At 33.0% G+C, this 23,611-nt stretch overlaps 1 protein-coding gene across 1 annotated transcript in view; it reads left to right on the top strand.

Annotated features, from left to right (window-relative positions):
* Positions 1–4,807: 4,807 nt before the first annotated feature.
* Positions 4,808–23,611, top strand: part of LOC130441773 (peflin-like) — a 50,559-nt gene continuing 31,755 nt past the window's right edge. The window contains exon 1 of the mRNA XM_056775560.1: positions 4,808–4,943. Coding sequence (XP_056631538.1) covers positions 4,808–4,943 — 136 coding nt within the window. The remainder of the gene's footprint in view (positions 4,944–23,611) is intronic.

Here is a 23,611-nt window from a genome sequence, read left to right as displayed (position 1 = left end):
AAGATTGAACTGGAACACCTTATGAAGTTTTAATAAGTTCTCTCTTAGTCATTAACTGTTTACAAAATTTACTAAGACAAACATATTACTCAATATTGAATGCAGTACCATTCATGTGAATAACAAAACGAATTTGCTACTTACACGCTTAAACATGGTGTTTAAAAAAAGGTGATTCCTTCTCTAGGATAGATAGAAAACTGAAAAATATTCGGGGTTAAATAGAGGAACGAAGATACCAATTTCTTTTTTTCTAGTGCTTTTAGAAACCGAATTGGTTCCTTTAGAAATAATCTAGAAAACGTAAATATAAAAAAAAAATTAATGGATAATGAAGACGCTACTTTATGCGTCTGGAATGTCTTTTCGAACTATTGAACCATCGCATACCAGTGATCATTATGAGTCTATCAGTTATAGTATGAGGCATATCTTCAGAATCTCATACGAGGCTAGTATTTGTCTAAAATGGTACGTTAAGTACGTATCTGATAAAGATTCTAGAGATTCTAGAAGACAATGTTATAACTTTTATGATTATTTTGGGAAATCTTTATGGTTGATTATGAATGAATCCATACGGCTCAGATCATTACTGCTTGAATTATCCCGGTTGAAATCACATGGTTTGCTTGACTTCCTCGCAGTCCAGATTTAAATCCAATAAAACATGGAATTCCAAAGTGCTTCGTATGCATTGATACAAAAATGGCAAAATCTTCGAAATCTGATGTTGTTATCGCAACTAATCCATCCAACTAATTCCAAATTCCAGGGAGTGATCTTTCAATTCATATATTAAGGTTGTGACTTTGACGGATTTTATTGCATAAATTTTATTTCGCCAAACGTCAAAAATATGTTCTATCAAAAATTTGATTCATTAATAGAGCTCCAAATGATTATTTATTCAAGAAAATATCAATTATCATCAGCTACTCCGTGAATCCATCTGCTTAACGAATTTTAAAAAAAGAATATTCGGAAGTAGTTGATACAGAAGAAAAACATTAAAAAATGTTGACAAACGAACTGATATCAACATTATAATACCCAAAAATAACCGGAATTATTTTTATATATTTACAAAACAACATTATCCCCTTCAAAGTAGTCTCTATTACAAGTAATACATTTGTCCCAGCGGTTTTTCTAATATTCGAAACATTGTTTGAACTCATCTTTAGAGTTGGCTGCAAGCGGCTCTTTTCTTGATGTCTTCAATGTTTTCAAATCGCCGTCCTTTCATGCCCCTTTTCATACGTGGAAACAAGAAAAAGTCGCACGGAGCCGGGTCAGGCGTGTAAGGTGCGTGGGGCAGCGGAACCGTGTTATTTTTAACCAAAAACTGGAAGAACCAGTTACCTGTTTGCTGAACCGAGCTCCAAGATATTCCACTGATTTCAGACAGTTGATCTTTCAATATTTTCATCGATTCGGGCAGTTGATGCACATTCAAAGCGAGGTTTGTCATCAATCGACATGTTTAAATTTTTAAATCGAGAAAACCACTCATACACTTGAATTTTGCCAATAGCATCATCTTTGTAAGCAGTTTTAAACATTAAAATCAAAAAAGCTTCCGGTTACTTTTGGGTACCCCCTCGTATATACAATAAATAAAAAGATATAAATCAAGAACCCAAAGAAATGTATATATACAATTAGATCAATTAGAACTTCTCAATATAATTTTTAGGTTCGTTCAATCGATTATGTCTTCGCATAAAACTAAAAATCGGTGGCAATATTTTCATCCCTTTATCCCTAGTTTTATCTACGCCCTTGTATCCCCCCGTTTGGATATATTAAGCACCGTGGTGGCTAATGTACCTAGTTGGTAAGTAAATGGATGTGAATTAATAAAATATACGACATTGATGAATTGAACGGGGGTAGGTATGTTTTTGTGCCTAATGAGAGCTTTATGGTGAACAAACTAACCGAAAGGGTGGTTTTAGGTGGAGGAAGGGTAATCAAGTATAGGAATTTTATATGAATCGATGTTGGTTTTATTGTTGTAGATACTATTAGAAATGTTTTTTTTTATGCAGTGATCAAGATTCATTAAAAGAAATCACCTAGTGGATTGTTACAGTTTTTTATATTTGCTCGTGATAGAAAAAAAAAGTTTATATCGAAACATGGTTGCATTCTTTATAATAAGAACATTTCGTCATACAAATCAAGTTATATCTTTCTTTTTTTTTCTGATGCTGGCTGGAACTAGTGGCATAAAATTTTGCCAAATGTACCAACATTATTAGGAAAATCGTTCCTTGAACGCCACAAATTTGTGGTTAAATATGTGTTAAAGAGATATTGAACTTCTTTTGATTCATGAGCACAAGATATTGGAAAAATTTTACGGAGAATTTCACAATTTCACTGAAGATAAACATGGAGAGCAAAATAAAAAAACGAAACCAATCATTTGGAGATAAATCTGCTAGTTTGGGAGACAGAACAACCACCTTGCTGGAACCAAATCTCCTCACCAGGAAGTGATAGAATTGTAGAAGATATACAAAGTAAAATCTGTTTGGTTATATGAAAAAACCGTGTACAGATGCAGAAAAGATATTAATTGTAAAAAATTGTAAACGCTTGTCATCGTGTGGCACGTGTGACAATTTTTTTTAAGTTGCCGCCTGTGTTTTCAACTATGTGGTAACATGTTCTTTCTGCTCGTCATCATCGTTGAAGTATTGACCACCATTTTAGGTGCAAGAAGAGATGAAACTCGCTACGAGGGAGGTCCGAATTCAATGATCAGTTTTGCTTTCAGTTTCTCTTTAAATGCGTGAACCAATTCATCAGTAACAAAAGACTGGCGTTGACATCGTTCTTCATCGTCTTTCATTGAGCAGACCCTTCTTCCAATTTGTGCGTAACCTTCACAATTTCACTTGATTTAACTTTGCACTTAGAAAACGAGTCAGAGATCTGATTTCGCAAATGACGATGTTTTCAATTGAGTTAGACATTATAAAGACGCATTACAAAGAACACACCGGCGGCATCGATCTGAAAATAGTGTACATTTCTTCTGATTGAACCAAAGTAACTGCCGCGCATGCTCGGAACTGCAATCGTAGCGCCGCTGCTGTTAGAAATACACATAAAATTTGTATAGAACGTCTCTCGTAATAATTGATTGTGTAGTTCCAATTAATCATTCCAATCGATCCAGAAAGGGACTTGACATTTCCATCCAGACAATTAGTTCACTTTATTTTCAGAAATTAAGGTTTTTGGAGAAATATAGGGTAAACCAGGCAAACGTGCCCCAGTCGGATATGTGCCCCACTCGCGAAACTCAGTGAAGCATTTTAAATTTGGCGCTTATTTGATCCTAGCTGGTCAGTGTTCCAAGTATGGCCGCGATGTAAACAACACTGTGCTGGTTTTTATTTAGTTTTAGTGAGAAAAAGTGATTAAAGGTTTGTATGACTACATGAATTTGTTTTATATCTATTTTCACGTTGATTAAAAGTATTTGCTCCATATTATTTCGTGTTTTTAAAGTTTTTATCGAAAACTAACCTCATTTAACTTTTATTTGCCTATAATTACGTTCCGTTTTTCGTAACAAATATCAGAATTATTTAAGTGGGGCACATTACACTGTACATCGTCTAATGCGCCCCGATTTTTTTCGGCTAATGTGCCCCATTTGGAGATAATTCCTGAATTCTTATTTTGATTACTTTTTAATATTTTTTTTTTTGGGAAATGGAAAGGTTAAAGCTGTTGATCCAAGAAAATGGACGGAAAAAATATGAAGAAGGCGGTGGAGGATGTAATAAATAAGAAAATGGGAGTAAATGAAGCGAATCGTTTATATGAAATACCTTCGCGCACATTGCGAAGACACATCCTCAAGGGTTGGAGGTCTAAGCAGAGAATTGGAAGACCTTCTGAATTGGGATATGAGAACGAACTAAAACTTGTAGCTCACATTAAAAAGCTTAAATCCATCGGATTTCCCTTGGAGCCATCGAGACTGCAGTCTATAGCTTACGACTTTGCTGAAAATCTTCGATTGCCACATCGATTCAATAATGAGAAGAAGTCAGCAGGCTGGGATTGGTTTCAAGGATTTATGAAGCGTCATCCAGACCTGAGTAAACGTAAAGCAGAAGGCCTGTCATTGGCAAGATCTAGTGGTATGAATAGACAGGATGTCGATAAATATTTTGAAATGTTGTTGAAGGTATTGACTGATAACGATTTGATTAGTAAACCAGAAAGAATCTACAACATGGACGAAAGCGGAATACAAGTTAACTATAAAACTGGACGCGTAATTGCTAGCAAGGGTGCGAAATGTGTAAATACTGTAACCAGTACCGAAAAAGGTGAAAATATATCTTTGATTGCGTGGTGCAATGCGGAAGGTACTTTCCTTCCGCCTATTTTGATACTGAAGGGTAAATACAAAAAACCGGAATTTTGTGAGGGTCTACCACCTGGCTCAAATGTATACATGAATCAGAAATCATCTTACATCAACGCTGAACTATTTTTGAAGTAGATGAAAGAGCATTCTATACCACGAAAGCAAGATGGCAAGGTTCTTCTGATTTTAGATGGGCATTCTTCGCATTCCAATTCATATGAAATGCTTCAATTGGCATCTGAAAACGATGTGATTATCCTCTGTCTACCAAGTCATACTACTTAGGCTCTTCAACCATTGGATAGAAGTTTTTTTAAGCCATTCAAAAGTTACTTGTCTAAAGAAGTTTCCACTTGGTTTATCAACAACAAAGGCCGACCTTTTAATCGATACCACATTTCAAAAATGATTGGTGATGCCTGGTTCAAGTCTGCTATACCAGCAATTGGCGTTTCAGGATTTAAAGCGACAGGGATTTGCCCTTATGATCCCAATGCTGTGCCTGAATATTTCTTCAGAATTTCTGATGCATCAATGGGAAGTATTCAGAATAATGATGATTCGCAAGCAATTAATAATCATTCACAGCCAACTTAGAACACTATTGCTCTTTCCTTGCCAAGTACATCCACATCTCTCATTAGTAATAATAATAATCAAGCCATTCAAATGTCCACATCAGAATCTTCTGAGACTGCACAAGAATTAACACCATCTAAGACTTTACAAATAATTAGTCCATTGCCTATTATTCAACAAAAAGTAAGTAAAAGGAAGCAATCTGTTAAGGTTTTGACAAAGTGAAGTAGAGTTGCAGCTTAGTGAATCTAGCGAAGAATGTTCTGATGAAAATGAAAACACATGTATAGAATGTCACGAGAATTACTACCGTACCAAGAAGAAGAGCGAATGGATTCGATGTTTGCAGTGTTCTGGCTGGTTACATGAAGACTGTACAAGTTATAGAGAGAAATGCAATAACTGCGGTACCAAAGAAAAAGGAGAAGGGAAAGGAAAAAGAACCTCTAAATGAGAGGTTTTGCTGGGGCACATAAGACGGATCTATCCTTGTAATGTGCCCCACCTTAAGTTTCACAAAATTGTTGATCTTAGTTATATTCAATTATATTTTAGAAGATTTTTTAGTTTTTTTTATGCCAATTGAGTCAGAGGTTAAGACTGATTACTTTAATAAACATGTTCTAAACAAAAAATGATTTTTATTTCGATTTTTCGAATAGTGGGGCACATTTGCCTGTTTTACCCTAATGATAGAATCAGCTACGATCTTTTTATAAGTGTGCTTTTCTCGAATTGTTACAGCCAAAAATATTGTTAAATATCTGATAAATTCACCTCTTTAACAATACTGTATATCTACCTATCTGCTTCTTATTCAATAACTATTTTTTCTTTTCTTTCAACCAATAAAGATATCATCTGTCGGATTTACAATATCATCGAATCTATCATGTTCGTCAAATCGTTTCACATAGATAATTGTTTCTGTCAAAATGATATAATTGCAAAAGAGAGACCTCAACCCAGCGACAGCTCAGTTGCCCCCTGGTGCTTCTCATCGCTCATTAGGACAACTCTATTACACGCCATGAGCCCGCAGCTTTGTCATCCTCTGCGGGATATCTTAGGAACGATTCCTCTACTTTATTTTTTGTTTTGTTTCATTGGTCAAAGATTGATTATTATAGGTATTATATGTGGATTATAAGGTCACGTGAAAGGGACAAAGATATGTTAATTTGTAAATTTAAATTAAGGATCCCTGTGGATTTGTATCAATATTTTGTTTTGTTATTTGCTATAATCCGGATGGAATTTCTACAGCAATTACTTCAATTATATCTTAAATTGGAGAATGAAATCTGCATAAAGTGTTTTAGCATAGTTAGTAATAAAATATTTGATGAAACTATCATTATAGTCCATTCTTTTATTGTGTGAAAGTGAATATTATACACGAAATACAAACAATATTCTTTATACAACTGTGAATGTGAATTTGCATCGTTTGAAATATATTAAAAATAAATACTTCCGATACATATTGCGGTGGTTTGTTGTCCAGATAAGTTATCACTTTTAAATCATGTTGTTTTGAAAAAACAAAATCCATAAAACGTCACGAGGGCTGGTATAATGCATCTGTAGTTTGAATAACAAAATTAACATTTCTGACAAAACATCGAGTTGCCCATTGTCTTCCATACAAATTGAAATATCTGATAAAATTGTGGAATCAACTCTTCAAGAGATTTTTTATCTGCACTAATATGGAACATCTTAGGGAATTTTTGTAGGATAATCGAAGAATAATTAACTTACAAATAAATCCTTGAAAAACTAATATTTCATGTTTATTTTGTGAATTATTTTGGCAGTGTGAAAAAGTTAACATTTACGAATCAATAGAGATGTAGACAGTTGTACAAAAAATAATTTATTTCAAGTCATTGATTATGATAATATTTTGAAAAGGGGGTAACGCCAACAAAGGCTTCTTACTGAAAAATTTAAGAGAATCAGGACCGTACAAGAATCAGGATCGTAGATCAGCACTGTTAGAAAAAGGAAAATTGTTGATTACCCTAAATTAATTTGTTTTTTCTGTTATTTTGTTAAAGGCCACCTTTCAATTGGCCATGAAATGAAAACAGATTTTATTGATACACATGTTTATTAAAAATAAAAAACCTAAAGAATAAAATCATTTATTATATAAAATATTGTCCAAGTAGTCGCTATTTTACAGATGAAATACCTAAAACCAAGCTCTTAGATTTTTGACCAATCTTCGACACATTCTCATTTCTGGCTGAAAATTCTCATTTAATTTGCCTATTGTTTTCAATTTATTTACGTAAAATCGACTCTTAAGATCAACAAGAGATAGTTCTGGGTTGCGGAAGCCACAGAAAACTCGTCAGCGCGAAGTGATTTGTTTTTGAACCGCGAGTAAACTCTCGTTGGATGTAGAACAAGCTATAGCCTTCAAAATGATATAGCAGTAGTTGACTCTTCTTTTCATTTCCAAATATTCTGCAGAATCAACAGTTACAGAATCTTCTTGTGAATTTCTAAAAAAATACAGGCCGTCTATGCCTTTCGAAGATATTACACGTAAAGGTCTTTTTGGTGCTCTAATGTAGCGGATTCTGTACTCCAAAATAGGCAATTTTGTTTGTTGTTACATTCATTTAAGTGAAAGTTCCTTTTTCCAAGACACAAGTTGCCAAAACTGGACATATTCCTGTGTCCGTCAAGCACATCCATACAGACAATACTCCTCCGCAAACCATCAGTTTAATCTGAAGCCTTGATTAGACAATCAACTGCCCGACAGAAACCAAGAAAGTCTTGTAGTTGATAAAAGTTACCTAGCTCTATCAAAATAGTTATTTATGCAACAAGTGAGTAAAGTAATACTTTTTTTCACGAGTAGGACGGTTTGACAACTCCTTCGAGTGAAAAAAGTAACTTTACTCACGAGTTTCATACAAAATTTTTCCTACGTTCATAGACTTCGACAAAACTTTCATTAATTTTTATTTCGTAATAGTAATATTAAAAGTACAACTGTGAGCATTATTAATTTGAAGTGAAGAAGAAGTTACATTACTATTGGTACTTGAATTGGCAACATTTAACGAGTTTAAAGGAATAACACATTGTCTATAGTTGTATTACAAACTATTGGATTGTTGGTAGGATTGTTGGTAGGTAGCTACGTAACCCTCCACAACTCTGTTGGATTTTCACCCACCGTGTTTCTTTAGTTAAATTATATTACCACCGGAATCCACTAAAAGAGACGCCGAAGAGCGTCGAGATGTATGCCTAGTGTGGTTTTTTGGATTAGGTAAAATCAAATATGTTGCGATAAGCGAGGGAATTTTTGAAAAAGGTATCGATGCCTACAACTTGGGTTTTATATTTTCCATTTCTATACAAAAAAAAGATCTATTTTGACATTTGTGGGTCGTTGGTTTTTATATTTTTTATAAATATTTACCAAGTTTACCATCTATTATCAGATATTTCACCAATACTAGTAAATCGACGTTGAACATGAGTTTTTGTGTCAGGTACTGTGATTATTAAAACATTTCCGGTATTATTAATATCGTTACACTTTATTTTATATAAATCACCATCCTCAGAGCTCCTGCGATTTCGAATATTGAAGCAATTTGAAAGATGTTACATATAATATCCAAAATTACATTAAAATTTTTTGCTGTCACACATTATGCATAAGAATGGAGCTTGTAACAGAAACTTATCAATTTCTTCACTGGCAAAAGTTTTATATTTTTTGGTTCTATAGCCAACTGATTTATTTTTCAAATATGCAATGAGTTTTGAGTACTTACTGATGTCTACGTCATTATTTACCATAAGGGTGCCTTTCAGTTTTGAATAAGTCGATCAAAGTGTTGAAGACTTTTTGATTTAGTTTGAGTAACACCCTTTCTATGAAGCTGTTTATGTCTTATTTAGTAAACGACTCCATAAAAGAATTATATTCCTTGTTCTCAGGGAGAAGATTCATAGTCGCTGCAGTTGCCGATTCAACATCTTCTGATGTGCAGTTTAAACTTTCTTCACTATTACTTTCCATCAATTAGACACAAAAGGGATATCAAGAAATCGGAAAAACGAATTGACAGAGAGAAAGCGTTTACAGCCCATTATTTTGATAAAACAATTTTATAATTGCGGACGTAGAAAAATGTACTGTTCTAAATTCATATATTGTATTTATGAAACCTGTTCAAAACACTATAGATACGAATAGTTTTTCTTAACATATAAGATTATAAACGTGGCAACGTAGTTTATTTTAGTTATTAACAACTAAGTTTCGTTTTTCTTTATACCGCGGACGAAAGTATGCATCTTTCCTATTTCAAGGCAGAAAGTTAAAGATTCATGCATTGGTAAAGCTGTACGTGAAAGCACTGAATGATGACGTCGTGCAATGCAGAAGTTTCAAATTTTCTGCCCTAGTATTGAATATACTATTATCGAGATAAAACCTGATAGTCACACGCTCTAAAGGTTTTGTTGTTTTATTCAAGTCAGTGTTAAAATTTTCATAAAAGTACAACTGACTGGACAAAGATCAGAAAACTTTATAGTGAAAAAAGTGATAAAATAAGGGAATTCTAAGTCCACTATTGTTCATACTAATATTGGTTGAAGTATTGTGAATGTAAAAATGTAAAGAAATGGACAAGACACCTACAAACCAACATAGGATTCCTCAACATGATCTCAAAAAACTTAGAAGGCTTACTATACGCAGACGACGTCGTAACTATTGCAGAAAATCGTAAAATGATTGAAGCAATAGCAAAAATTTGGATAGAAGGGATGGAAAAACCGCAAATTGAAATAAACATACAAAAATGCGAAACAATGATAATAAAATAGAAAATTGGAATCAAAGTCAGACTAGTAGCAAAACAATAACAACTAGTACAAGTCACAGCTTTTGAATATCTTGGAACAGTAATAACAATTGATGCTACCATATAAGAAGATGTCACAAATAGAAAAAAAACAACAAATTTTTACGAAAAAAACGAAGGAAAAACTAGCGTGGATAGATTAAGAAATGAAATGAGAATGATAATCTAAACAGGTTTTGAAAGTTTAACATGATGGAACAAGACGAATATGGAAAGCAAGAATTATGAGAAGAAGGAAAAAGGGCAGACCAAGAAAAACATAGAAGTAACAAATAGCAGGAAAATAGGAAAACAAAGGCAACAGACAATAAATCAAATGATGATACTGGAACAAATAAGAAGATGAAATCTATATTAGGTTTTGATATCCATATAGTAAGTAATAATATGGTTCTCGTATTATCGCCATTTGGAATATTAACAACTACAGGATGAACCAATCATCAGACGATTCCGCATGTATACACGCGGGGGCCGAAACCAGAATTAAATTAACTGTCAGTTAATATCCCATAAATGACGTGTTCCTATTTCGGATCCATTGATAAATTTAAATGAACCCACACAATAATTAGATAATGAAAAAAATTAATTCCTGTAATAGGGTCCGCGTATAACGTCTGCCGACGAAATGGTTGAATATTTCGTAATTGGCATTTCAATAGAAAATACGGCATAAAAATAAATGGGATATAAAATTTCTTTTGTATCATCAAGTCACTTGATAATTGTATTGAATATGGTGTTGCCGATATGCGGAATCAGACTACTATGAAATATTTACTTTACGTGTCCCAGAATGTCTGGTATCCACTTCAAATTTACGATTATTTACATTAAATACGTGAACGTGTTGTCTGAAGATCTGGACGACTTGTTCTATTGGGAGGACATTGGGTATCAAAAGAATGAAAGTGAAGAAACTGATTCAGATTCAGATGAAGACCATAGAAAAATTTGCTGGGAAACTGTCTGGTTGCAATAATATACTTTCTCGAAATTACAACAGCTCAACTTCTAGTAAAATAGGCATTAGATCTACCAGAAAATTAACGTTTGAAAATAGTTCTGTTAGAGTTCGTTTACGTTTTATTTTGTACTACCACCCTGCACTCTTCCTATTCATCTTATTGAACTTTGGAAATTTGAATGAACCTCGTTAACGTCCCAGTTTCAGTGAACTCGTTCACAAGTCAAATGATAGGAAGATAGAAAGTCATACAGTTGTGAAAAATATCCACGTTGAGATTCAAACTACAAGCGCCCTAATAAAACTCAAGCCCTGCTGAGGGAATTAATCCTATATCGGGGCCAAATAAGTCGGAATTTCTGGAATCATTAGTGATATTTATACTGAAAATTCTGCTTACTGCTACTAGTGCTAAGATAAACTTTTGGCCTGTTTAGACAATAAATTGGTTATTGAAATACATCTAAAATTAAGCTTATATGTCAATAAAAATAATCATAACCTATTAAAATGAATCAAATGAATAATTTGAACTGATTTTCTATAAAAAGATCTAATAAAATCAAGATAAATCATCACGGAAATGTTGAAGAGCTAGTTGTGTTTTCTTATTAAGTCGTCTACGTAACCCTCCGCAACTCTGTTGGATTTCCACCCACTAAAAGAGACGCCTAAGAGCGTCGAAATGTATGCCCAGTGTAGTTTTTTGGATTAGGTAAATTCAAATATGTTGCGATAAGTTTTTTAAAAAGATATTGATACCTACAACTTGGAATTTGCATTTTCTATTTCTATACTGTAAAAAGAAATGATCTGTTGAAGAAAACTATATTGAAAAATGACAATTGCGAATCGCGCAGGAGATATCCACAACAGTTGGTGTAGGCTTCTAAATAGTCGACTAATCACGTAGTTTGGTTGAAAAATTCCAAATTTAATTAATACCAAAATCATTGTACTACTAAACAGAACTAATACCTCGATAGATTTTTGAAACTTTTCAGGGATATTTCAGCTGAAAGATTCTGGGAGTCACACGTAAATAGGAGATTAAAACAGAAATTAAACATTTTTAATAAATAAATTATTACAATTGCCAATTTTTATTGTTAGTGTTCATTCCGAAGCGGACGGTCATTAGTATTATAATTATTCGAAATGGCCAACAATTATATGGTTCTGATTTATGAATATCATGGAAATGCTTTTTAAAATTTTTTTCCTGGTTGATTTCATACAAAAAACTATCAGATATTGAAAACGAATAGTTTTTATACAGTATTTTTCTTTTTCAATTTCCTTTTTTTAACACAGACTCTTTGCCCTACTTTGAGCGATCTCATTTAATTCAAACTTTGGAAACTTATCAGAGACTGACGACAATGCAGTCATTCGATTAAAATATCTGATTATCCTGATTAGATTCACCAAGATTATTTTTGTTTTGTATCCTTTGATTGTGAGTAAGAAAGATAAAGGTAGTGATATCTTCAAATTTACGGTATGTAAATTGTTCTAAAGCAACGTACCAACTAAACTGTTTAGAATCTGTTTCAAATGTCAAATGTCAAAATAGTGGTGGACTATGATTACTACTACAGCAGCCATCCGTCGAATTTCAACAAAAGTAATGCCTGAAATCTGAAAAATTATTCAAAACTCGTATTAACTAAACAACAATTATCGAAGTCGATTAACTAAACTCAGCAAATACAGCAAAAAATTGAGGTTGTAGCATCAATATGCTTTTTTATTCATGGACAAACTGCCGCTTCTACTTTTTACTTCCAACTTTTGACATTGTCTCTTCTTCAAGACATTTTTTAATCTTTTCCTTTGCTTTTCGATCTTTTCTAGACACACACACCTAGACCAAACCCACCCCTCCCAAAATGAATCGTTTATAAAAACGATGTATTTCAGGAAAAGCATCAATCCACCCTCCCCGATCTCGTTCATTGAGGTCGTACTTTTTCTCATCTGCTCGCTCTTTTTTCTACTCACATGGATTTAGAGGAGCTATCCGACTTTCGTCTAGTTTTTTTAGGGTAGTGTAATACACTTCTTTTCTCAGCGGTGCCGGCTTACGACTGAAAACAACCTCAAAGATTTAATCCAATCCCTACTCGACTTTCTTCCGAACCACGGATTAGCAGGACCTCTAATTGGTAAATAATTCTCTTCCTTTGTTTGTTCTTCTTCATGTTTTCATAACTGGTTATGTTACAGATATTTCCTCGATTTTCGATATTAACGTTGTTGGTGGGTCATCAGCTCTTACCATCTTCTTTTGGCAAGCTTCTTTGGTTTAGCTTGGGCCCAGTTGTACAAAGGGTTTTTCACTGTGTGTTTCAAGCTGATATTTCATTGGACTTGCAGCTTCTATTGACTATTGGTAAGGTATGGTAGGAATAAATTTCCACCCATTGAATTAGAGCTGGATCTTCCGTTCTAGTAGTTCTCTTGCTTCATATTATCTACTAGAAAGTTCTTAATTATCAGTCCTTGATCCAGGATTCTTCCGAGGTATTTAGCTTTGGGGGTACAGGTGATTTCTTTTTTTCATGTCCTATTTGGACATTGTTGTCTCCTGGTTTTCCTCTTTTGAGTCTTTCTAGTAATACATTTGAATCTGATTAAGTACTTTCTTTCACTTGTATGTTAACCTCAAATTTGCAAGTTCTTGCTGTTATTTAACGATTTTTGTTTCAACAATCTCTGTATTATCTAAATGTTTTTCTCTGCTTCTCATTGTTTGTTAAAAATCAATTCTTGTTAATTAAATATATATATATATATATAGGCAACAATAATAAATTCTTATGTCGTTTCTTTAGAAAACTAAGCTGAATTGTGTATCTTTTGATCAGTGACAACTAATATATTATGAAGCACACAATGAAAGAAACGCGAAAACACATCATAATAGTAGCACGTTCATTGAAAAGTGAATAGCAGTGAACGTTATTAAGTTTTTGTTGTCGAAGTAATCGTCGTCGTTAGCGATTTCATTGTGGAAAAATCTATTGGGATCACAATCCGGTTGCGGAACAGGTGGTATGTTGCTTTTTTAATTTACCAGGAGATGATTAATCGTTCCGAGCAAGTTCAAGTTTGTAATTTTGGTTACATCGTTATGAATTATACAAGATGTGTCAGTTATTATTTCTAACTGGTCATATTATAATAAATATGTTTTTCTTTATTTCCGAAGTTAGTTGAATTAAATAACTGGCCACAAAAACGTCTTATTCGTAGATATCTTTAAGCCTTCCAATCTCTTGGTATGGTATGCGCCTTCAAATCCCTTTATTTGGGTGGATTATTCCCCTTGTACTTTTTGTTATGGTTTTTTGTTGGTCCTGACTTCGTTAGTCTTCTTTTTCCATTCTTTTCTGTTTCTTTCCAGTCTACTGTTTCTGGTATCTTCTTCAATTTGGTTTCTTCAGGTATTTCTTGGTCTGCCCTTCTCTCTTGGTCTCTGCGTTTCTGTAGATTTCTTTCTCATGATGTGTCCTGTCCAATTAAGTATTCGTCCTTCTATACAACTTATATTTTCTGCTTCCAGTTCTTCTTCTATTTCTTTATCTTTCTATAATCTTCTTTCTCCATTTCCTATAATATTTGGTCCGATTATAGTTCTCAGTATTTGTCCCTCGATTATCTTCTTTATCATTTTCTGAATGTTCGAAAGCTAACCTGGTTCATTGTTGTTCAGAAACTGATCCAGTTAATTGATAGTGTGATAGGATAAATCATTTATCATAATTATTAAACATCTTGAATTTATTATGCAACTAAATAAATATAATCGAAGAATAAACACACAATAAAAATTAGAAGTTCGTAAACTGTGATCTAAATCACGTTCTGAGATAGGATCCGCAATAAGCTGATACGTGATGTATCTCAATGATTCCCAAAGAGATCCAGGTGCACCCCAAGTGCTCCACGGGAAGATCTACAAAAGGAGTGTAGTAGGATTTACGAGGACAATAAACTGATTTCCATATCAGTACTACTAATTTTTTCAGGATTAAGGAACCTTAATGAACTCAAATGAAAATTCAATGCGTTCAAGTAGGAATAGAGTGTGAGAATTATCTTTTATTTTAAATATAGGAACGTGGTTTATAGTATTTTTCAGAATATATTCATCCAAATGAATACAATAGTTTATTTTATTTTCAACAAAATAATGCTTGAAATGAGCTCATACCCAGTTAATAATCTCGTCTCTCAATGAAGCTAATTTATCATTTGAAGTAAAAATGAAATGTAATCTAACTTCCCTTCTCTTTCGAAAGAAAAAAATCGCGTGCTGTAGATTTAATGAAAAAATTCTCTTACCCGCACGGTAAGTGACAAAAATGATTGATATGAAAAAAAAACTCCTTCTTAAGAAACGCGCTTTCGCCCTCGGCCGAATTCTGTAATTTGGCATGTGCTCACAGAATTCCCAAATTGCCACCTGTAGATGAATCCATTAGGCAAAAAAACTACTAATTTTTAATTTAAAATGACTTTCGGTTTTATTTAATTAATCTACTACCACCTAGTCGCCATTAGGAAAGAAAATATATTATTAAATATATAAAATTCGGGATTAACTGACAGTTGGTATATCGAATGAACAAATATTGACAAGTTGCATATTTTTCTTCACATTTTTCAAATATTAAAACAAATTTACTTATTTACCTAGTCACTAAAATCATTATATATAAGGGTTGCTTGAAAATTTTCCGATTTCAATTTAAAATGCAAACAATGCAATCAATATAAGTAATACATTCGCGCATGCGTTGATATATCAGCCATTTTTGACAGTTAGTCCGTGTTTGACAATCGTATTAGTCAAGTGTTGTGACGACTTGGGCCAAAAATTTTTTTATTAGGTACTGAACTGAGCTAAAAAGCCAGACAAGTGTTTTATGTACTGCTACTGTTTTTCTTTTCGTTCTATCATCTTAATATTATTCATATTTCTCATTTTTGGAGTTTACTCCTTAAGAATCGATTTGCATATATAAGGTGCCCGGTATGAGAAAAATGTGAGGAGTAAAATCTATCGTTACGTTTTTGGTGCGCACCCTATGATGCGCAACTTTCTAATTTGTCAGTGTCAACATACTTATATTGCTGTCATTGTGAAGTTTTAATTTTTATCATTGTGTTCCGCTAAAGAGAATTGAAAGTATTTTCAAATAACTATGGCAGAAAGAGGTGTAGTTGATATTGCCGGAACATCTAACAAACACGTGGTTGCAAGGTACGTTATCATTCATGTATTATATGTATGAGCATGTGCAATTTGTATTTATTAAATATATTAATAATTATCGATGTAGTTCATATAAATATATATTTGAAAACAACACATAAAATTAGATAATCAACCCAATATGAATTATCGAGCGCATCCACATAAAATAGAAAATTTCTAACCTAACCAAAAATTAATTTTTTTGTCGATGACTATAAATTGACGTTATTATGATTTATTTTATGAATAATTTTTAAATATTAACAACTGTAGTCAATAATTCGATAATATTATCAGAAAAATCGACAATATTTTTTCATTATAATAATGTTTTTATATAATTTTCTTTGGAAAAGTTATTTTTTAGCTTATTTAAATAATTTTCATGTACTATTTATTATTGCATGTAAGAGATTTAGTGACATAATTATCTTTTTATTACCATTTTTGTTAATTATTAAGATAATATTATATTTCAAATAAAAAATTAATTATAATAATTTAAAAAAAAATGTTCATGAAAACCTTTTTTTATCAATTTTCTTAAAGTCGGTTAAAATTTTTATAATTATGCATTTAAAAATTTTTTTTTATATTTTTTGACTAGGAAAAAATCTAAACCTCCAAAAACTCCAGCCGAGAAACAGCGAGCTTACAGATTAAAAAAAAATTAATGAAGTAAGCCCAAAATATTCTGGCAATCAACTAATCTTTTTTAAGTTAAATAAACTCTTTTTGCGTCTGGTTAGACTATCGAACTTAAGGAGTAAACTCCAGTCGTGCGTCGGAGCTGACACACACAATTTTTTCCTATAAACAAATGCACGAAATCGTGAAAATTTACTGATGATACCAATGTCCCACAATGGTCGCTCGGAAAGGTTTACTCAGAGAATTGAAGGTAATAAGCTATTCATTCGTATGTTCTTTGATACTTATTTCTGAGAGAAGACACAAAAATTTTGGGAAAAAATATATTTAGTGGTCAAAACGTTCGATATTTTTTTTATAATTAGAAGCGTCAAGCTCCCCGCCGCCATTAACTGCCAGCATCACCTCTTCATTGATGGAAAATCTTTGACATCTGAGCCATTTTTTCATGTCTGGGAACAGAAAATAATCCGAGGCGACTAAATCTGGCGAATAGGGTGCAATAAGTTTGCATAATACTCGCTGTTGATACTTTTTCAAGTCATTATCCCAACCGCATGCTAAAAACTGACGGTTCTTTCTTTTCAGTCCATTGTTTTGATTGTTCTTTTAATTCGTGTGTAAAGTAATGCAGTCACGTTTTTTATGAAACGGCGTAAAAACGCAGCTTTATTTCTGTGAATATGTGTTGTACCGCTTCGTGGATTTTCTTCAACATTTCTGGAGTCGCCACTTCACTTGATCGACTACTGCCATGCCGATATTCGCAGGTCGTACGGCCTCTTTTAAACTCTGCTAATTAAATATTTTACTGTTAATAACGAAGGGGCAGTCTCACCCAGAAAAGAATTTAGTTCGGTTTTTATATTGGTTGGTCTAAGGCTTTTTGGTACTTATTTATTATACCACCTCCACGGAAATTACGAAGTATGAATAGGTTAGGTTAGGTTAGGTTAGTTTAAGTTAGGTTATGTTAGGTTATGTTAGGTTATGTTAGGTTATGTTAGGTTAGGTTAGATTGGGAGAGGAGTGAAAAAAAATTATGTAGTTTACATTCGATTGATGTTAATTGTTATTTGTTGATTGAATTTCGATTTTGTTTCACAATTTGGATTTCGGATCGAATTATTCTTCAGTCGCTGTTAGATTATAACAAATACATATCCGTTTTAATCATTTTCGGTGTGTTAGAACGTGTAGGAGATAAAGAAGGTGCAGTAAAATTATATTGACAAAGTTTTTTTCGTATTTTTCGAGATATAAATATGTCGACTCTTTTGAGCAGATTCTCAAAGATATTGCTGATGTCGATAAAAAATTCTGAAAAATATTATATACTTTTAATTACATATATGTTTCATAAATAAATTTTATGATTTTCACTTGATCTTTTTTGGGATTATGGATGTAGACTTTATTGGAAATATAATTTTTTTTGCGTTTTTCGCCTTAATTTTAATTGTTTTTCTTCTAAAACACTGTATTTCGTCGTTATTATTATTATTATTATTATTTTGGTGGTGATGGTATAACGAAGAAAATCCGGCTTTTCAAATAAAATCTATTCTATCACATAACGATGATCAATTTTTTCCATGTTTACAAATTCACTGAAAACGTTCACTATTGATGGCTACCAACCTAACCAAACAAATACTGAACAGATGAAGTATTTTTTCAAGCAACTATCGCCATCTCTAAGTGAGGCCAGGTACTTCTGGGACCAAAAAAAATAGCATTGTTTTAGTAAAATTTCATAATAATCATAGAAAAATTATATAACTGAGTACATCATTATTAATTGGTTTTACTGTAATTTCGAGACAAAATCATTGATATAATGCCACGTGTAGTTTCTTTGTTGATTTAATATTTATAATTATTATAAAATTACAACTTTTCAGAACGTATCAAATCAAACCTTATGCCGCGTGATATAATTATTGTTTTAAGAAAAAATCATTATTCCGGGCTATTCATACCGTCATTTAACAGCCATTTAATCTCCATTATAGATGAAATAATTAAATTTCATTTCAATAAAATCAGTCTCGGTTATGAAGAGATCATAATCAGGTAGAAAACATTATAAATTATTTTCTTCGAAGGCGGCCAGGCGGGCAACGATATGAGAGAACTACCTACTTTTAAAAGTCGACATTGATCCCTGCATAATGTTATTAACATTAAGTTGCATCGATGATTTGCGATTTTTTGATATATTGTTAATTTATATACTTGAATAAGTATTTAAATAGATTCTTATTGGTGTTTACGTGAACAGTGATCAAACATATAATGAAATTATAACTAAACTCAAAAATTCATCAAAAGAAATACAATAAATCAGCGTCAAATATAACAGAAAGGCAGATACTGAAACATACATACAAATATTAACATAGAAGTAATTGATACCAACTGCATTTGATGTATTAAACCGCTGAATGCTTTGGTTGAATCGATTGTATATATCGATACCAGATTATTCGATAATTCGATACATCGTATTCATAGAAGCATGAAATATTGACATATGTCGTGCATGCCTCATTTACATTCACTCATCAACAAACAACGAAACAAAGTGAAGAAAAAAATGTAATTACCCAAAATACCGATGGAAATATCAACCTGAGCGATGGATGCAAATTTCAGCTCATTTGAGTACCCGGTCAATCAAAAAGTAGCTATTACATATCTGAATAGTCTGCTCACTCGAAAAACTGTACAAATATGAGACAAAATCAGTCATCTGCCTCTCTTACCAATCACCTCTTACTTCATCTAAACAAGCGTGAAATTCCATCGGTCACTGGTCTTCTATCCGGACACAATCACCTCCATACTATAGTGGTCACGGATGATTTGGAGTGCCGTTAGACATAGAAGACGAATAATCTGAAGACCAAGTCATCAACACTCACAAGCACAAGGTCAAACACTTATATTTTGCCTAGTTATATCAAAAAGTTCAAACCAAGATGTTTGATTAGCATTTTAACGGACATTTTAAAGCTGCAATGCCAAGTTGGAGTTTCAGTTTCTTCAATAATATCAAAAAGGTTTTCCAATTATAATGAATAAAAATTTTGCGTCTGCTTCTAATCCCCATCATTTATAAATTTCCATATTTTTCACTCGAAAGGAAGCAGAGAGGACTGTACTTCAAACTTGATTGTAAAATTTATTGGCGTAAGTCATTAATTCCGAAATAATGATAGAATAACACATATTCTTAATTTTAAGAACTTGTATATTATAACCCATCTCATGGTTCTGATACAAGACTGAGATACTTCCGATACACTTTTTTTTTCTCTCCCTATAATCGATTTGTGTTCGTTGGTTATTTCGTTCGGCGTTTTTGCCAGTCATTGGACAGCTACACGTCGAGCTAAATGTTGCGTTGATGTTATAACATTAGGACATTAGATACACGTCAAGAAAAAGATGTTTGAGCGCAGTTGATGGCTCACTCGGCTAATGCCATTGCCGTGATTCAATGAACGATTGCAGAAGGTGAAAGATTGCTTATATAGATAACGCTACGGGGATCTTACAATTTCGAATAATCAATATTGTAACGGTTGAAATTATATTTAATGAAACAACTATTATATTTTATTTTATTATATACGACTTGAATCTTTTCATTATTTTTTATTAGGCATCACAAACTACGAAATTGATTCCACTGAATATACGAGTTAGTGATTTAATAATGGGACGGGAATAGAAAAGAAGAAAACCTGCAAGAGACAATAGTTACGAATGCTACTGTAAACAAATCAGAATATTCGTAGTCACTATGCATATTTTACCAGAAAGTGTAATTGAAGATAAACGATTTGTAATGAAAAAACCATAACTTAAAGTTAATTTATTAGTGGTTTTCCAATAAGGACTTGACAGCTTTTTTTCAAAATAAAATGAAAACCATCTGAGATATTTCAAAAACTTCATTATCGGGTTGAAGTACATTCAAAACATTTATGAATGGAACTCGACTTCGCTCATGTGGCCACCGCGGGCCCGTTAAACAGCGGTTGATTCGTTAGACCCAATTTTCCATGACTCGGCCACACATTTCGGCCGAAACGGTTGCTATTTCGCGTTCAATGTTAGTTTTGAGCTCTTATAACGTCGTCGGCTTATTAGCATAGACCAATAACTTGACGTAACCCCAAAGAAAAAATCTAGAGGCGGCCAATCGACTGGTCCATTTCTTGACAAACGTTTTTCAATAAATCGATTGTAACGTGTGCTGTGTGGCTTATGGCGCCTTCCTGTTGAAACCACATGCTGTCCAAGTCCATATATTTCAACTCGGGCCAAAAATAACGTGGCGACCACTACCGTCGACGAAAAAATATGGCCCTATGACGCCGCCAGTATGCAAACCGCACCAAACAGTTATCTTTTGTGGATGAAGTAGTTTTTCATTAATCTCATGTGGATTTTCACCCGTCCAATACCGCATATTTTGTTTATTGACAAACCCATTGAGCCAGAAATGAGCTTTGTCACTGAAGATGATTTTGCAATGAAATTGAACATCTTGGCGCATCTTTTCCAGAGCAAAATCGGAGAACGTACGTCGCTTCGAATGGTCCATCGGCTTCAATTCTTGAATGAGCCTGATCGTTTATGGTTGTAAAGTAAGATCCTTACACAAAATTTGCCATAAAGTGGTCCAGCTCTTGAGAACGCCGTGGAATTGACTGATTTGGATCATTTGCTACGGACGTTTCAACGGCAGCGATATTTTCGACCAACCCGGCACGGCAACATCACACAACGAATATGTAGACTCAAACTTTTTCACTAAACTTGTTACTAGGTCGAGAATTACGACCGAAAATCGGAGTTAACGCTCTTAAAGTGGCGGCCACCGACTCCGAATTTCTGTAGTAAATATTTAAGATTTGCAGACGTTGTTCGTTCGTGTACTTCACCATGATGAAAAGGTTATGTTTACTGAATAAACTGATAGTGACAGTTAATTGAAAAGGTGCGTTCACAAACTAAATTCAAAATTGTCAATTCCCTATTGAAAAACTTTATGTTTTGCCTGAGAAGAAATTGATGAAGGATCCAGACAAAAATTTTATATGAAATTTGATTATCCAAGGACACCATCTATTTTATTCATTGGAATTTATATCGTGACGTGTCTTTCTGTTTCCCACGATGGCATCTACACTAAAAAGTGCATTCGTGTGCGTTGAAACTTTGTAAGAAAAATAAATCGCGTCCTGGTAGACCGAACAGGACTTCCAGCACGGTTTTATACAATGAAAGATTTAAGTGGAAGATTGTAGGGATAAAAGAGAAGAATATTTCGAAGGTAAAATGTCTGAATTCATATTAAATTAATTAATAAACAATGGAAGGTTAGCATTGAGCTTTGTAAAAATAGATAAACTGAGAATATACTATAAAAATCGCTCATTCAAAGTAAAACAAATATTTCAGAATGACAATGATCCTATTATTTTTATTATTTTTAAAAATAAAAAGATATCAAATAACCTGCAGATTTAAATGTCATGCAAACATTCACATTGGACGTTTCGTGGCGAGTTTTGGATAAGATAACAAACTAACTAGAGCTTGGTGCAATATACAAGACAATCTAATAAAAAATAATTTAAGAGTACACCATATTGAAATTTCTGAAATTGAATTTTGATAGATACGATTGAAAGAGATAAAAGGGAAAACTAAGAGTGACTATAACACCGTACGACGTAGAATGATTGAACAAAATGTTAATTAAAGACAATGCATGCATTTGAACCAGACATAAATATGTATGAAGACCGGCCACGATACACCACTATCCATCATCAGGCGAAGTTAGCGTCAAAAGTCACGAAGGAGGCGGTGAACTGACTAGCGATCTGATCTGTCCGAAAGATGTTTTCATTATGGGCTCCATGACTTGTCAAATATTACCTTGCCTTCATAAATCATTTGTTTCGAAGTATTCTTTCTTTTACAGGCTTTGCCTCGATTAAAAGCAACTTATTTAATATCATCTTGTTTCGAGAGTAAATTGAGGTACACAGGCGTACACTTTGTTTATATTTAATTAATTTATTAGCTATTTAAATTCGTTGATATACATTAAATATATAGTACTTCTCTTCAATAGTTATGGAAATAACTAAATAACAAATTGAATTGATTACGGAATCTGCTTTCAGCAGAAACGATTTTAGGAATACACCAAACAACAAAGTATTTATTTGGGATCGAATTGTGTATGAAAACTTGATAGTTTTTGTTCCAAACACTCACAATAACTTGTGAACAAGAAGAAGATGTAAATTATATGGTATCTATACGTTAAAGTTGAATAACACTTTGTTGGAAAGGATCCTCATGTATCTAATGCTTTCAAATGAAAATACTACGTTTTGGATAATGAATAAAATCGTTACTGTGTCACTAGATATTAACGGAAGTATTTATTCCATCAAGTTATCTTGAAAAGAATGTTAATCAGACACTACACCAACATTTAAGTTTCCTTACTTCTGGGCAACCAACCGTTCAGTACCAAGACTTTAATTTCCATCAAATATCCGTTTTAAGCTTTGCTGCACAGATTTTTATTATCGGTTATCCATTACCATGCAGAAGAAAGTATAAAGCCTAAAAGGATATATCAGTCAATTGCTACCTCCATAGACAAGCAAGTAACGCGGACTGTACTAGAATCTGTAGAGCTGATTAGGGATTATTGGCAAACGAAATTGCTATACATGTTACATTTAGATCATTTTTGGACTATTCTACGGCGTTACAAAAATAATTTCAAG

Source organism: Diorhabda sublineata, chromosome 3 (genome assembly GCF_026230105.1).
Source record: "Diorhabda sublineata isolate icDioSubl1.1 chromosome 3, icDioSubl1.1, whole genome shotgun sequence".
Lineage (NCBI taxonomy): Eukaryota > Metazoa > Arthropoda > Insecta > Coleoptera > Chrysomelidae > Diorhabda > Diorhabda sublineata.
This window is presented reverse-complemented; position numbering and strand designations above follow the sequence as displayed.